At 45.5% G+C, this 14,262-nt stretch overlaps 1 protein-coding gene across 7 annotated transcripts in view; it reads left to right on the forward strand.

Annotated features, from left to right (window-relative positions):
* The window catches only part of nolo (ADAMTS-like no long nerve cord), a 275,704-nt gene that overhangs the window by 146,427 nt on the left and 115,015 nt on the right, over positions 1-14,262 (forward strand). For all 7 annotated transcript variants that reach the window (XM_076374403.1, XM_076374407.1, XM_076374405.1 and 4 more), the window contains exon 2: positions 12,621-12,737. In XM_076374403.1, the coding sequence (XP_076230518.1) occupies positions 12,621-12,737 (117 nt within the window). The remainder of the gene's footprint in view (positions 1-12,620; positions 12,738-14,262) is intronic.

Raw genomic sequence — 14,262 nt, forward strand, 5'->3', positions numbered from 1 at the left:
TCTTTAATGAAATTAGCGGACCGAAAGGGATTTAATAAACCCCGCTGTCTCCTTTCATTAATTTCCCGATAGATCGTACTGGACGCTCTGCGCGCCGGTCGCCGAAGTTTCAATTTTTGGTGGATTTGCAAATCGTTGAAATTTAATCTCTACCGCCGTCTCTCTTTTTCTATCGCGATACGAAATTGGAGTTTTTCCGATTCGAACCTTGCCGAAATTGAATCTCCCCCGATTCTGAACTTCGCCGGGAATAAATGACTCTCTCCATTCAGGCCTCCGTGAAATTCTATTTTTCTCGGTTTTGACTTCGGCGGAATTGAATCCCGCCGATTTGAAGGTTATCCGAGTTAAATGGATCTAATTTGGACGTCGTCGATGTTGAATCTGCTTTGAGTCGGACCTCGCCGAAAATTGGATCACCGCTGATGCAGATTTCATTGAAATTGGATCTTCCACGATTTAAACCTAACTGAAATTGGGTATAATTCGATGCGAGACCTCGCGAAAATCAACGCGATTCGATTCGAGCCTCGTGGAAAGTGAATTATTCTTGATTCGAATCTGAACCGATAGGGTTTCTTTTAATTTCGACCTCATGGAGAATCGACCCTCCGGATTCAAATTTCATTTAACGTTGACCATCCTCGGTTTGAACCTCGGCGAAATGAAATCCCGTCGACTCGGACCTTAATAAAATTTTGATTTGAACCCTAAGCTGGACCTGTTGGATCCGAGTCTCGCTAAAATTGAATCTCTTACCGAAATGGAATTTTACACGAATCAAACCGTAAACCAGATCGCCAGAACTGATCGTCTTGGACGTAGACATCGCCAGAATCGTGTCTCTCTTGATTCGAACTTCATCAACGTAAGACCTCGTCAATATAGGTTACGGAAGTTATACTCCTCGAATTCAGAGGTCGTCGGAGTTGCGTTCCCTTCCACCGAGAACTAGCAGAAGTTGAACCTCTTGACTCTGAGGACACCGAAATTGGATAATTTCAGCTCCCGTGCCCGGCAAAGTTGAATTTTCCAAATCGTACACCTCACCGCCCTATACAACGGAACGACGCAATTTCTTTTTATTCTCGAGAATAACCTCGAAATCGCATCCTATCAACTGCAAATAAAAAAATGCTCACCTTTGAGATACAAAATTCGCGTCTTCTCAAACAAGTACTATGTTCCCCGAATAAAATCTGACTCTTCAATGAAAAATACTCGAAATTCCTTTTGCCGTACAATCGTTTGCCAACGCATCATCCTCTGATCGAACTTTTAAATCATTAACCGAGAGAAGTTCACCACTCCGTACAACGCAACTCAATTGTGTTATCCTGGGAAATAATCGAAATTCTCACCCTGCCAACTCAGAAATATCTCCACGCTCGGTAAAGTACACTTCCCCTCGAGCGAATGACTGTACGCACGCTCCCAATAAAAATCAACTTCCCAATTAGAAGCACTCGAAGCCGAAAACCGCTTCCCTTAATAATTTCCAGCGTGCACACGGGCTTCCGTTCGAACCGAAGGAACAGCCGCGTAAATCACCGCGAAGAAGGAGGGCACGTAGCCGGCGAGCTAGAAAATTCGCAGTGATAGCCCACTTTCAGCGGTGTAACACTCCACCGGTGAGTGATTGCCAACGAGTCGAGGAGATCGAGGAGATCGATCCGGCGGCTAATCGACCGGCGCGATGAACCGAATCACAGCACGAACCAAAAAAGGAAGCAGCGATCGCGAACGGGCGGGGGCCACTGAAACAGGCGGCGGGCCGGGGGGCAGGAAGAAAAACGGATGAGACTCTAATAACGTGAGGTCGAGTAGATGAATAGACGCGAGTGTAGCGGAGGCGTGGGTCGGCACTATCGTACGCTCGAATCGGAAACCAATTTGAAAGCAATACCGCGCTCATCGTTCTCCCTTATCTGATCTCCGGCTCGAACAAAACGTTCTTGGATTTGGCTCTGATCGCTCGACGAAAGCCTGATGACTTAAGCGCCTTAACACCTCTCGGTATTTAAGTCGATTCTAGCCTTCGGCCAGTTCTGATGGGATTTCTTCGTTGCACAAGCTGGGCCCCGGCTGTTTCTGTTTCTCCGTATCTAGAGGAGCATCCGTACTGATAGATAGGAGTGCATCGATTTAAATGAAATGGGTCAGTAGAATTTAAATAGGTGTTTATGGAGTGTTGGGGATCCTGGGTGAATGGGATAGGAATTTATCGAATGAACGCGATAACGAAGAAGGAAACGTTGAGTGTGCTTGGAAGAAAGTTAACCCTTTGCACTGGAGAGGCGACTCGCTATTCGATTGAACGCAGCAAATTGATAAAAGGAAAGATTCAATATAAAATTTTGAATATGGTATTAACGCATGAAACGAAATAATTCTGATGCTAATTTATGCAAGATGTTTCTTTATGTAAGTTGCAAATAATATTGTTAATATTTCGTCGGAAAATAATGAATATTTGTAATGAAAAATATTGAATGCATTATTATTACTTAATGTAGCCAAGAATAATGGACTAGTTATAGGCACATATAATACTGTAAACGATTTCTTCTCCTACTCCCGTTCAAAACCGCTTTCCTATCGTATATACACACATGAGAAAATTTAAATATCTTTAGAATGGATACAAGTTCATAATATACCCCTTGAAAATATTCAAATCTGCGTATTTCTCACGGCGAGCACAATAGAACCGTAACCGAACGTCGTAGATTAATAAAGAAAGGTGTCGTTTATCTATTATAGAGGCCGTAATAATAATCCTCCTGATAGTATACAACGAGCATTCACCCAAAAATTATGGAACCATATGTTCCCGAAAGTGGTGCCGGGTCGAATAAAACCTGACTGTAACGGCGTGCACGCGCGACGGACCCACCCTGTTGCAGGGCGCAGTGACAAAAGGCCAGGTTATAAATTCGACCGCTTTTCTTTCCCATCGGTACAACCACTCGAGAAGAAGGACGGAGGCGGTTGCCACGCCTTCCATTTTCCCCCATGGAAAACACTGAAAAGAAGCGGGGGTGCGCGAGACCCCGCATCAAGGGGTTCTAATAAATTTCGAATCCAAGTGGGAGATCGAGCCGGGGCGAAAAACCGAACGGCGGACGCCGTGAAAAGGAGGGAAGAGAACGGACCGAGACGGTTCCTTGCACCGTGTCGGGCGACCGGCTAATTGGCCGGCAAGATTTGTTTCGATTCTCACGGCATCCCTCAAAAAACCTACAGGAACACGTGGAAATTTACGGGCGGACCACCGACGGGACCGTTCACCTCGGGCCCCGTGAAATTTACGACGCCGCGAGGCGTGCCGGCATCGGCTCCTAAACGGTCCCAAATTGAATCTTGACTTTGAATCGGTAATTACGAAACTTTAGAGGAGAGTCGCTGCTGCTTTGAACCGCACCCTACGTGTCCAGGGCCGTTTCACAATGAATTTTCACGGCGTAACCGCTCCGCGAGAGATACCGGGCGATACAAAAATTGCGAAGGAAGTTCGGCAAATTTTCGTGTCCGTCGTTTCAATTTCGAGATAACGTCGATGAATTGTTCCCTGTGAAAATTCTAAGAAACTAAATTACGGCGTTAACTGATAAATTCTCGATTAACGGGAACGCTGTACGCACGACAAGCAGCTATCTCGTTTCCGCTAAATTTCACTCTCCAAAAACTGCGAGCGCAAGTCGAGCGCGAGCAGTTCATTGAGAAACTCCTATCCCCGCGGGAACTCGGTCCGTCGCTCCAGATATCGAAAAAACAACAGCTAATTATTTCGAACAACGCGGTTTTCACCGTCCGCGTGCCGCCGCCGATAATTCCATCGCGAAACTGGAGCATCGCGAAGGGTTGCGGCGAGAGAACGAGCGAGAGGGAGGTGGACGGAAGAATGGGGAAAAGCCGGAGCACGTTTCATCGATCACATTACCGACGGCTTCGGAATTGACTTCCGATTACTCGAGAAAATAATTCCATACCGGGCTGTGTTCCACTTAAATTCGACGCCGCGCTCCAGTTTCGAGGTTAACCAGTGGTACAGGCAGCTCCATTATAACCTATCATTAGTGGATCCGGTCTACGGTGCCTCCTCGAGCGCACCCACCGACGACCAACCCCGTCCACCCTTTTTTTTCCCTCCCCTTTCGACCAACGCTCGACTCCCGGGATAATTCAATTTACCGGTGCTAGGCGTGATTAAACGGAACGCTTTTCTTCCGCGTTTTTCCGCCCTCCGCCGCGCGGCCGCGGAGCGTACACGGGGATCCAACGTCAGGGGATGACGGTGGACGAAGAAAGACGGACCTCGCGGTAGCGAGCGAGGCGGGCGAACGCGCGACCGGGGAAATAAGCGGCTGCCTTGGGTTCAACCGATGAAAAATGCAGGCCGAGCCGCGAAACGACGAGGAAGAATGGAGGATGATAGAAGAAGGGGTTGCGACGCTGCCGGCGCCCCGTTCAAAGGAGACCACGCGTGACGTCGGCTAGCGATGAATGGAGGGGGTCGTGGAGCATGGAATAATAAATAAAAAAGATATAGGGCGGTCTTTGGATCGTCAGCATGAGGATGGGAGAATTTTAATCGGGGAAGTATTGTAATAAGCTTGGTCTGATGGATTCGACGACTTCTAATGGGAACAAGAGGGTAGAAAATGATATTGCAAAGTATTTTTCAATAAATGCGTGGTTTCAATGTTAACATTTCGCGATCCTCGAAATTCTTATGAACTAAAGTATGACTTATGACAAAATAATCGAATGCAAAATAAGAAAAGAGAACTAGCAATCACGAACGAAGAACAAAGGGAGTGTTTTCATTAAAGGACACGCGTTAGTCTCCACCCACGTGTCTCGGGAACGCCCCAAAATTTGTGAATAACACGGAATACCGGTGACGTTCGGAGGAACACTGGTGTAGATCGTATCGCAGCGGATCATCCAGTTAAACGGGCGAGATAAGGCGATTGTGTCTGCCGTGAGACCGGAGTACCCCGCCCTTTTGTCTTCTGCCGCGGGACACGCCGGGAAATTTATCGAGGGTATACTTCCGTTCCTTGTCGAAATTTCCTCGGACCGTCCCTTTTTCCCCGAGCACCCCGACAGGATCCCAGTGCCCGAGAGCGATTTCCCTGTCGACGTCTCCCGCAGGGGCTGCTTGAGATGCACGGGACCGGGCGTTGCGTTCTCGCGGACGGTGGCTGCCAGCAGCGGCGGCGAGCGGGAAAAGTTCCGCGCCGGAGTCCAAGCCCGGAGGAACATAATGAAAACCGATACGCGCCGGCCGTATCATAAATTAAGCCAGTTTTCTTATCCCCGGCACGTCTTCTTTTCAATCTCTCCCGCGCGGTCGCGCGAGCCCATGGCTTTCCCTTCCGACTGCTTGATTCCGCATCCCTCTGAATAAAGATTCTATCTCGGCCGGAATTTTCCTTGCCGCTTAGACCGCCTTATCCGCTATGCAGAATTCGTCTAGATAACCGAAGCCCCGGCACGGAAAAGAGAGGAAACGGTTGGCTTTCATTCTCTTCCACTGAAAGCCAGCGTGAGAACCTATTTCTTTCCCTTTCTCTTCCTTTATTTCTGCATTCTCGCGTCCTCCGCCGGCGAATTCTACGGGTTGCGTGCTTCGCGGACCCGGGGAACGACGGTTATACCGTTCGCGCACGCGGACGCTTGAATTTTTATTCCTCCTCGGATCCGCGATCGGTCGACTGACTCCTTGGTCTTATAAAAATTTCTGAGATTGTGTAATTTTATCGTCATTCTCGTACGGTGGTCTCACCTTCGGCTTTCACGTGTTAAATATTTGAGACTCGTCACGCGATACACGTAACGCTGAAGAGCGGAGGGTATTAAAGTCCATGCTTTACATGCCACGCTTTACGGGGGTGTATATCTCCGAGTTCGCTTGAAGTTGATTTAATAAGTCGCACGGATATAACTCGAACGGATCGCCTCATCGAGCCGACGTCGCAGGGATTTTGGTCAGAAATAATGTGGAAGTTGACGAACGTATTTTTGGTCGATTGCACGTGTCCTGTCCAGAGAGCCGGATTTATTGGTCGAGACAGGATGGGTAGCGTAATAATATTGGGAAGTCTTACAGCGAGAAGACAGTGATCCTTGGATATCTATTATTCACGGTGAACTAGCTCGACCGACTGGACAATTCACGAACCACGGTTTAATTGACTCCGTCTGGGAGGAGACGGACACGAAAAGGTCGCGAAACGTCTCTCGGATGTTAATTACTCTCATGAATTTTTCAGATGAAATTTGCTACTTTGTCTCCAAAAATAAAGTGTGATGTTTAATTATTCTCTGCTGCAGAAGGATTCTTTGATTCCTCATCATCATTTGATGGTCTCTAAAAATAAAACGTTCAACAATTGATGCTTGGTGAATCGCACGTGTACACGAAATTTCTGCTATTGTCGTGAACTCTTAACAAAATTAAGAATTCCTTTATCACGTTAGGAGTCATGCTTAAAACAGTGTTGAGATCCTATAGATTTTAATAGTGTAATAGTATTATAGTTAATCATTAACGTAGATATTATTACAGCTATTAACCCCTTCTCCTATAATTCGACGAAACTAAATGTTACTTATTTATTTTTCATGTAAATTAGCAGAGTTACGAAAGAAATCATAGGACAAGCGGTTGAGAATTTAAAAATGGAAAATTAATGCCGAGAATTTTCTTGTCTAAATTATTTTGCAATTCAATTCAAAAGAAGGGAACGAACGCCCCTTCGACGGAGATGCTGGAACGCGGAAACCGAAACTATACAAAAAGTTGTATTGGATACGGGACCAGTTAGAGAGCCTGTTAGGGCCGGTCCAATCTTATTTTATGGGGATAGAGAACGGGAGGTGTTTAGGTTTATAGATGACGGTAGATAGGTGAACGAGTTTAACCCCATTTAACCGGGAGAAAAACACCTTCGGCCCTGGGAGGTCCACCGCGTCCGACGGAGATTTTATCGTGTAACTATTGGGCGGTTACGGTGCACGAACATCGACTGGAGAGTTTAGCATACGCGCGTCTAACGCGCGCGCGGGTTCCTGGCCGCCATAACACGCCGGGTAAACAGCGCCGTTTCTTTTACGACTCGTCGAAAACGGAAAAACTTGGGACAAATCCTCCTGGTAGATTTTCCACCGATAAATTCCGTCTCTCAAGGAAAAGGGGTTGTTCCGTGCGAAGATAATTTACTGTACACCATAAATTCACTCTAAATAGGAACTGGAAATGTCTTAAAATACTTCTTTTCTCAAAGAAGCCTGAGGATATACTTATTTCACGTTTCAAACATTTTTTACATTAACGTGCATACTTTTGTCAGCAATATTTATCACCTGATCCTCAATGAATTTTCCAGCCTATTTTCGATGTTCGTGAAACTTCCGAAAGTACTGATTAAAATTTGTTCCACCGTGGAATTTTGGAATAAAGAATTTCGAACTTATTTAGTATTCGGTGATTAAAATAGTGTACGTTTATAGAGGTAAATACTAACAAAGAATGAGGAAAGGAAATGCCGGATTTATTTTCCGCGCTCTTTCCCTTTCGCCATTTTGATTCTACTGCGCTGGCTTGGCCACTGCATTATCCAAGAGTTTATAAGGTGTAGCGATGACTGTTTCACGATCGGCGCTCCACTTTTGTCGGAGCTACTGAATAATAAACGATCCAAAGGTCTCGGAAGTTCCTCCCGACGAGTCTGGAAAGCGTCCCGTTCGCGGTGGTCCTTTTAAGAGGACAATCTTCCGCGCGAAAGTCGATCCACCGGAAGGCCCAGTGACGGCGTAACAATTTGCGACGTAGTTTCCGCCGTCGACGGACTTCCGGTGACGTTAAAACTTCAACGGTCCGCGCCGGGGCGAACGTCTATCCGCTTCATCGTCGTCCCGTAACTGATTGCGGACAATCTCGTCGGGGGCGAAACAAAATTTCTGTAACGAGGTTCGCGCCACCCCTTTCCCGGCCGGCGGGCCCACTCGATTACACCCCTTCCTTCCATTTTTCCATCCCCCCGGCGACCGGCAAACGTGAAATCCGGAAAGTCGCGAAGATATAATAGCATTCGACGAGGAAACTCGGGGTAAATCTGTTATAATTGAGAACAATATTTGAACGTCGAAAGGATAACATTGATTTAACAACGTTGAAATAATATTGAGAGATCACCGGGAGCATATGCTCCACTTTTATTCGGAACGACCCGCCGCGCAGCAAGTCTTGATGTGTTTAAACTATCGACCGCCTCTTTCCGCGTGGTTTTTTCGATCGATTCCATTCGGAGAATCATATTTTTTGACACGCGTCCATCGCGTATATGTTCTGGAACGCTTTCACTTGTAATACAAATACTGTTAGCATATTATTCCCAACTCGCATCGTACATCTCACAGTAATCGAACGCAAGGCTATTAACGCTAGAAATACCGAGCATTTAATACGATCGATATGTAATCCCTACAAAAACTGTAACGATTCTCAGTTTCCTCGGTTATTCGTTATAATATTCAAATGAAGCTATTCATTCTCAAGATCAGTTCGAATATTCAATGCCACGAAAATATCAATAATTGCGTAATGGGAAAATCAGTCATTGTCACTAGTACGGTAGTTCCAGTGTTACAAATGACACATTGCCCTCCGGATATTTCACGTGAAAAGTCTCGATCATTCCCTTCGGCAAACTTCGCAAACCTCATCAACATCCCCGCATCAACTCGCATAAACGAATATACCTTACGGAGAACCTTCCGCAAAGTTCGGTCTTTCAATCGCAATATCAATTCCCTTCTTTTCACCGGGAATCACCGTCAACTCCGGCTAAGTAACACGAGTGGTACACTTGGAAACAACGCGGGGAAGACAGATCAGACTCTTCAAAACTTTGATATCCTCCCGTATCCCCGTGAATATACGACCACCGGAGGAGGCGCGACTACCTCTGCTACGCGAAGCTCTCGGCCCTCATAAATAAAGAAGTTATCTTAAGTGATACACCGTGTATATCGGCGCGGCCGTGCATTGTCCACGCTCCTCCCGGGAGGAAGATCAGCTCGGTCTCCTCGAGGAAGATCTAATCTGTTTACACGGGCCGCCTTTTAGCAGCGCCGTAACCCCGCGAACCGGAGCCCGATATTAATTCCAGCGGAGAAATTAATTTTATTCACACTCCGCCGCAAAGTAGAGTCCCGTGTTCCCGTCCGGGCCGCCTTTTGTTTCCCGCCGGCTACCGGTCGCAGCCCGAAACCCGCCAACCCGATCGCGAGCCGACGCGATAATCGAATATCAATTTTTCTCCGACGATAAAGCTGCCTCGCCCTCCAAGCAAGATAAATTGCCATCCCGTATATCCGGCCACCTGAAAAATCAGTCTGTCCTCGGGACGTTTACGGGCACAACGATCCGTGGCGTATCCCGAACGCGCGCCACGCTTGGAAATTCTTCTCGATTGATATTCCCTATCGTTATTCCACTTCGAATTTGGTTACGTAAGTTTCAACTTGTTTATGATCTCCGATCGATTGTCTTTTTATTATCCGTCGCTTGAGTTCGATTCGCTAAACGCGGAAAGGCGAACGAGGATATTAGAATATAATTCTCGTGTTTTTTTAATAAATAAGAATGCTTCATTATAATTCGATCATGAGAAATATTTATATCTCGAATGCATTTCCTTTTGAATTTTATTGCTACAGCCGGTTTATCGAGTACGATCCACCGATTACAACTTCTCCCGCGAATGTCCCTCTTTCGCGAAGTGTCGCGAGGTGAAATTGTTCACAGCGTCGGGAACGTTCGAGCGAACACCGTGATGGACTTGTCGCTGGTAAACAGGACAGCGTCGTTCGATAATTCGCGCCGGTCACGGGGATCCGATCGATACCGATCCGGACAGGTGTTTTTGAACGGGCGCGGGTTGAAGTTTCCGTGCGTACTCGAGCGTGTCGAAGCGGCGATCCCGGCCGTGTCGAGGCGGGACTAAGTTAATTACCAGAATTAATGTGGACCGACGGCGTTAATCCAAGCATGGCACGCGAGCCAATCAAGGGGGCCAGATAAGAATTAAATGGTATCGAACAGACGCCTCGTTAGTCCGTGACCGTGTCGGACATAAATTTCCGACGGTAAGCCGGTTCGTTCGGCCGCGTTCGCGCCGATGTACGGTGGAATTCCAGTATCGGCAGACATCTACCGAGCCTCGCGTATTTCAATCGAAATCTGGGTTATTCATCGATATTATTGTCCGGCGGCCGCGCTTACGCCGTGACATGCATACGCTGCGCTTTTGTGCGCTCCGGCGAGTACAGATTCGACGACTATTTTGTTCCTGGCCTGGTCATTTGATTAATTTCCAGATATCTATTTCTTCTCTTCTTCTACGGTAATCCAACCCACGCGCTGTTTTGATGTTCCTTTCGTGACGACGCCACTATTAGCTGTAATTTATGCGCCTCCTGTAACGTACGTTCTACCGGCGGTGTTTATTATAATTATATTACATATAATTTCATTATGATACGAATAATTGAATAATTCGTTGTATTACCAGGCTAAAGAGGTGCACGCGTAACCTGCTTCGCGAAATACGGTGAAATAAAAATTTCTTTCCGATCGATTCGCACCCGGGAATTCGGAATAAATATACATATTCATAGTCACCGTGTCATAAATGTAAATTTCATGCTTTCGACGCGAGAAATATTTGTCCATTTGTGTAATGAACAAATTTTGAATATAGAAAATGGAGTGTATAAAATTTAGGGGGTTCTCTGAGATTCTTATTAAAAATAGAAACAGCGTGGTCCGCGCGAAAAATTGAATCGCGATATGATTGATCGAATTGTCGGGTTATTTGTAATTATGTTCCCGATTACTTTGCTTGATGAACGACAAAGAGTCCCTTCGTAGCTACTAAACGGTATCTTAACAGAAGAATTACTACCGAGATAATAACAGTGATCGAACTAATCGATTCGAGGCCCCGATCACTATAATTTCCACCTTTTTCAAAGGCAACACCGTGTGTAAGTAGATACGCCAGACGAAAACGCCCTAGGTGGTCGATTGGCTAATCATAATGATCGTACTAGCGGATGAATAATGACTTCGCCAGTTCCAATGGGACGCCCGTACCAAGCGCTGCGATTCGATGAATTTTCGTAGGAATTACAATCCCGAATATTTTGAAACTTCGCAGTTTAATCCCGCTAATGATCAATCTTTGCGATTGCCGCGAACGGCGAGGACCTTTTGCGCAACTTTAATGACTCGATCGAACGATAATTAATTATTACCGAACGACGGGGCTCGGAATGATTTATGTCGAATGAGAGCCTGCCTAGAAGTACCCATGGAAGATTGTAATTTCTTACATGACAGGAATTTCCATGTTCAAATCTAATTTACGACGTCCACTCGACAAAACGGAAACCACACTTCTACGGATAAATCAGATAAAGAATATATCAGTAATTCTTTTCCTCTTCTTATTGAGAAAATTTGAAACTTTGATATTGGATAATTATAGCTCGCTCGTTGAATCCATCTTTCTCCGTGTTTCTCTCTGAATGTCATAGGTTAATAAGTTACGATAGCGACCGATTTCTCCGGACTTTATTTTCTAATCGCGTCGGCTAATAACAAGCTCGTAAACACAGCGTGATGATCGTAAAGTCCATAAACTGTGGATATCTTTGCTACGCCATACTAATCCCAATCCGTACGAGTTCATTTTCTCGCCGCCCGAGGCGTTTATCGTTAACCTTTAATTACAGGGCGGACCAGGCGTCTTAATTTATCGCTAATAACGCGCGGCAAACGCCAGCTTCTATCTTGCTTGTCGCCGCGAGTCGCCGAAACCGTATTACTCCGCCTAAATAGTAAAACGGAGGATGTTTAGATCTCTGATTCGGTCGTCCATTTTTGATGTTGAATTTAGGGAAAGAAATATTACAGGAAGTATAATAAAATTCTTCGACCTATAATTCAGGAGATAATAATATTCAATTAACTGGAACTTAATGTATATTGTACTGAAACCTTTCACTGGGTTATCATTAGTAATTCATATTACTCCTATTATTAATGTTATAGAAGGATATTAAATCAGCTTCAATAAATTAGTGTTAATAACTGCATTGAAATGGATTGAAGCAAATGTTATAGTAAGTTGTACATGACTTATTTCACGAATATATTATTCCAAGAATTATACATGTGTCGTACATGCGAGATTGGTGTAGTGAATATTTTGTTAAATGAGAATGATATAGTAATATATTAACACGTTGAATGCCGTAGGGGTCACCGGTGACCCCCAACCGAATCGAATTACTATAGTACACTCAGTTGAACTATGATTATTTGAAAAGGTTTGTATATTATAAATAATGCTGCTTATTGCGGTGACATTCAGCTAGATGAACATGCAATGATAATAATACAATTCAATCAAATGATTTAATATTATATTTTCCCGATTTGAGTAGTTTGCTTTATGAAATCGTGCGGCATTCAACGTGTTAATATGGTGTATAACGATTGAAGCATAATGTTAACCAATCGATACTCTTGCTTTTTCCAGATATGCCTGATAGGCCTTGTCGTCAGCGACAACAGCACGATCGGCGATTCGGTCATCGAAGATGTTTCAGAGGTCACGAACACCGGCAACAATCTTGACGCGGACACAGGGGAACAGGTAAGAGAATTTGATACACTTTATCCTTCTACGCGCGCCTTGAAACCTTTCGCCGAAGGTAGAAGCCTCTCAAAGTTGCTCGCAAACTCCGACCGGTTCGCGCATCACCTAAAATATTTCAGAAATACATCGAACCCTTATTGACGCTGGAAATAAACTACTTTTTATCAAACGATAAAACGGCAATATTTAAAATGATTACTTCATTTAATTAAGATTAAATATTCATTACAATTACATCTTTATAAATAATCTTCCGTAAAGATTTCTTCCTTTATCCTAATCTTCAAGATATTTCACTATCGATTACTCCGAAATTTCCAGGCATAGTTGAATATTTCCAAAAACGTACTCCCACCTAAGTTTCTAGATATTCCCCAAAATACTACAATGAACATCATAATTATAATAACACACACGATCATACACAAAACGCGAACCCCAAGACACGCCACATTTCTGCCGAAGGAAAGAAACACGGAATAAGATCTCACGCGGTTTCCAACGATTAACTCGAATCTCCACGTAACAGGGAACAAAACCGCCCCATCGTCGCTCTATGAGCCAAACGACAGGAGATCGCTCGAACCCCTCGACTCCCAATATAATTCCCTCTTTGCCGCTGAAGCCGAGGCAAATTGAAGCATCAATCCCATCCGAGCGCAAACGACTCGCGCACGTTCCAGTCCGTATATTTCACTGGGGGTTCTCCGCGTTCCGCGCTCGTACCTGTGGATTTCAGAAAGAATAAGGGCGGCGGGGCGGTGGCTGCAGGAAAAATAAACACCTTTATTCATGCCAGCCAACCGGAAATAGGTCGCAAGAAACCGTTATAGCCGAACTGAACCTGGCAAAGCTGTCTCTCTGTGTTAACATTTTATTTTTTTCTTCCCTCCGCCGATCTCTCTCCTTCCCACTCTTCCTCTTTCTTTTTATTTCTCTTTATATCTTTTTATTTCTCCCCCCCCCCCCTCTCTCTTTCCCACTTCATTCTTTTCTGCCTTTTCTCCATTTTCACGTCCGCGCAACGCATACGTCCGCGTGAAGTCTTTTACAGTTCGCGAGGCCTCCTCACGTCGGCCCTTCGTGCTCTGTTTAGCCGGTAGTTCGTCACCGGGAACTTCCGGCGTCTTGGCGACTCCAATAATCTCGAGACGACGTGTTACGGGCGCGTGCCCTCTCGGCCCTTCTTTCTTCCCTCTTTTTTCCGGGATGCAGCCGCGAAACGACACGGAAACCACGCCACGCGACCCCAACGTCCGTGGACGTTCACCCCGGCCGACACTTGTAATCCCCACGCTGGAACCGCTGCTTTCCATAATTCCGCCTTAAATCCGCGGCTGTGTGTGTGTGTGTATATATATATATATACATACAGCGACCCGTTTTCATCCCTACAGTCGCTGCTTAAGTGTATACGAACCGTCATTCAGTCCCTCTTCTACTCTGTTCGATACAGTCTCAGATCCGCGAGCGGACTTCAGGGACAGAGGGACGAAGTCGATGGAAGTTGAGAATTTCTCCA

Source organism: Nomia melanderi, chromosome 2 (genome assembly GCF_051020985.1).
Source record: "Nomia melanderi isolate GNS246 chromosome 2, iyNomMela1, whole genome shotgun sequence".
Lineage (NCBI taxonomy): Eukaryota > Metazoa > Arthropoda > Insecta > Hymenoptera > Halictidae > Nomia > Nomia melanderi.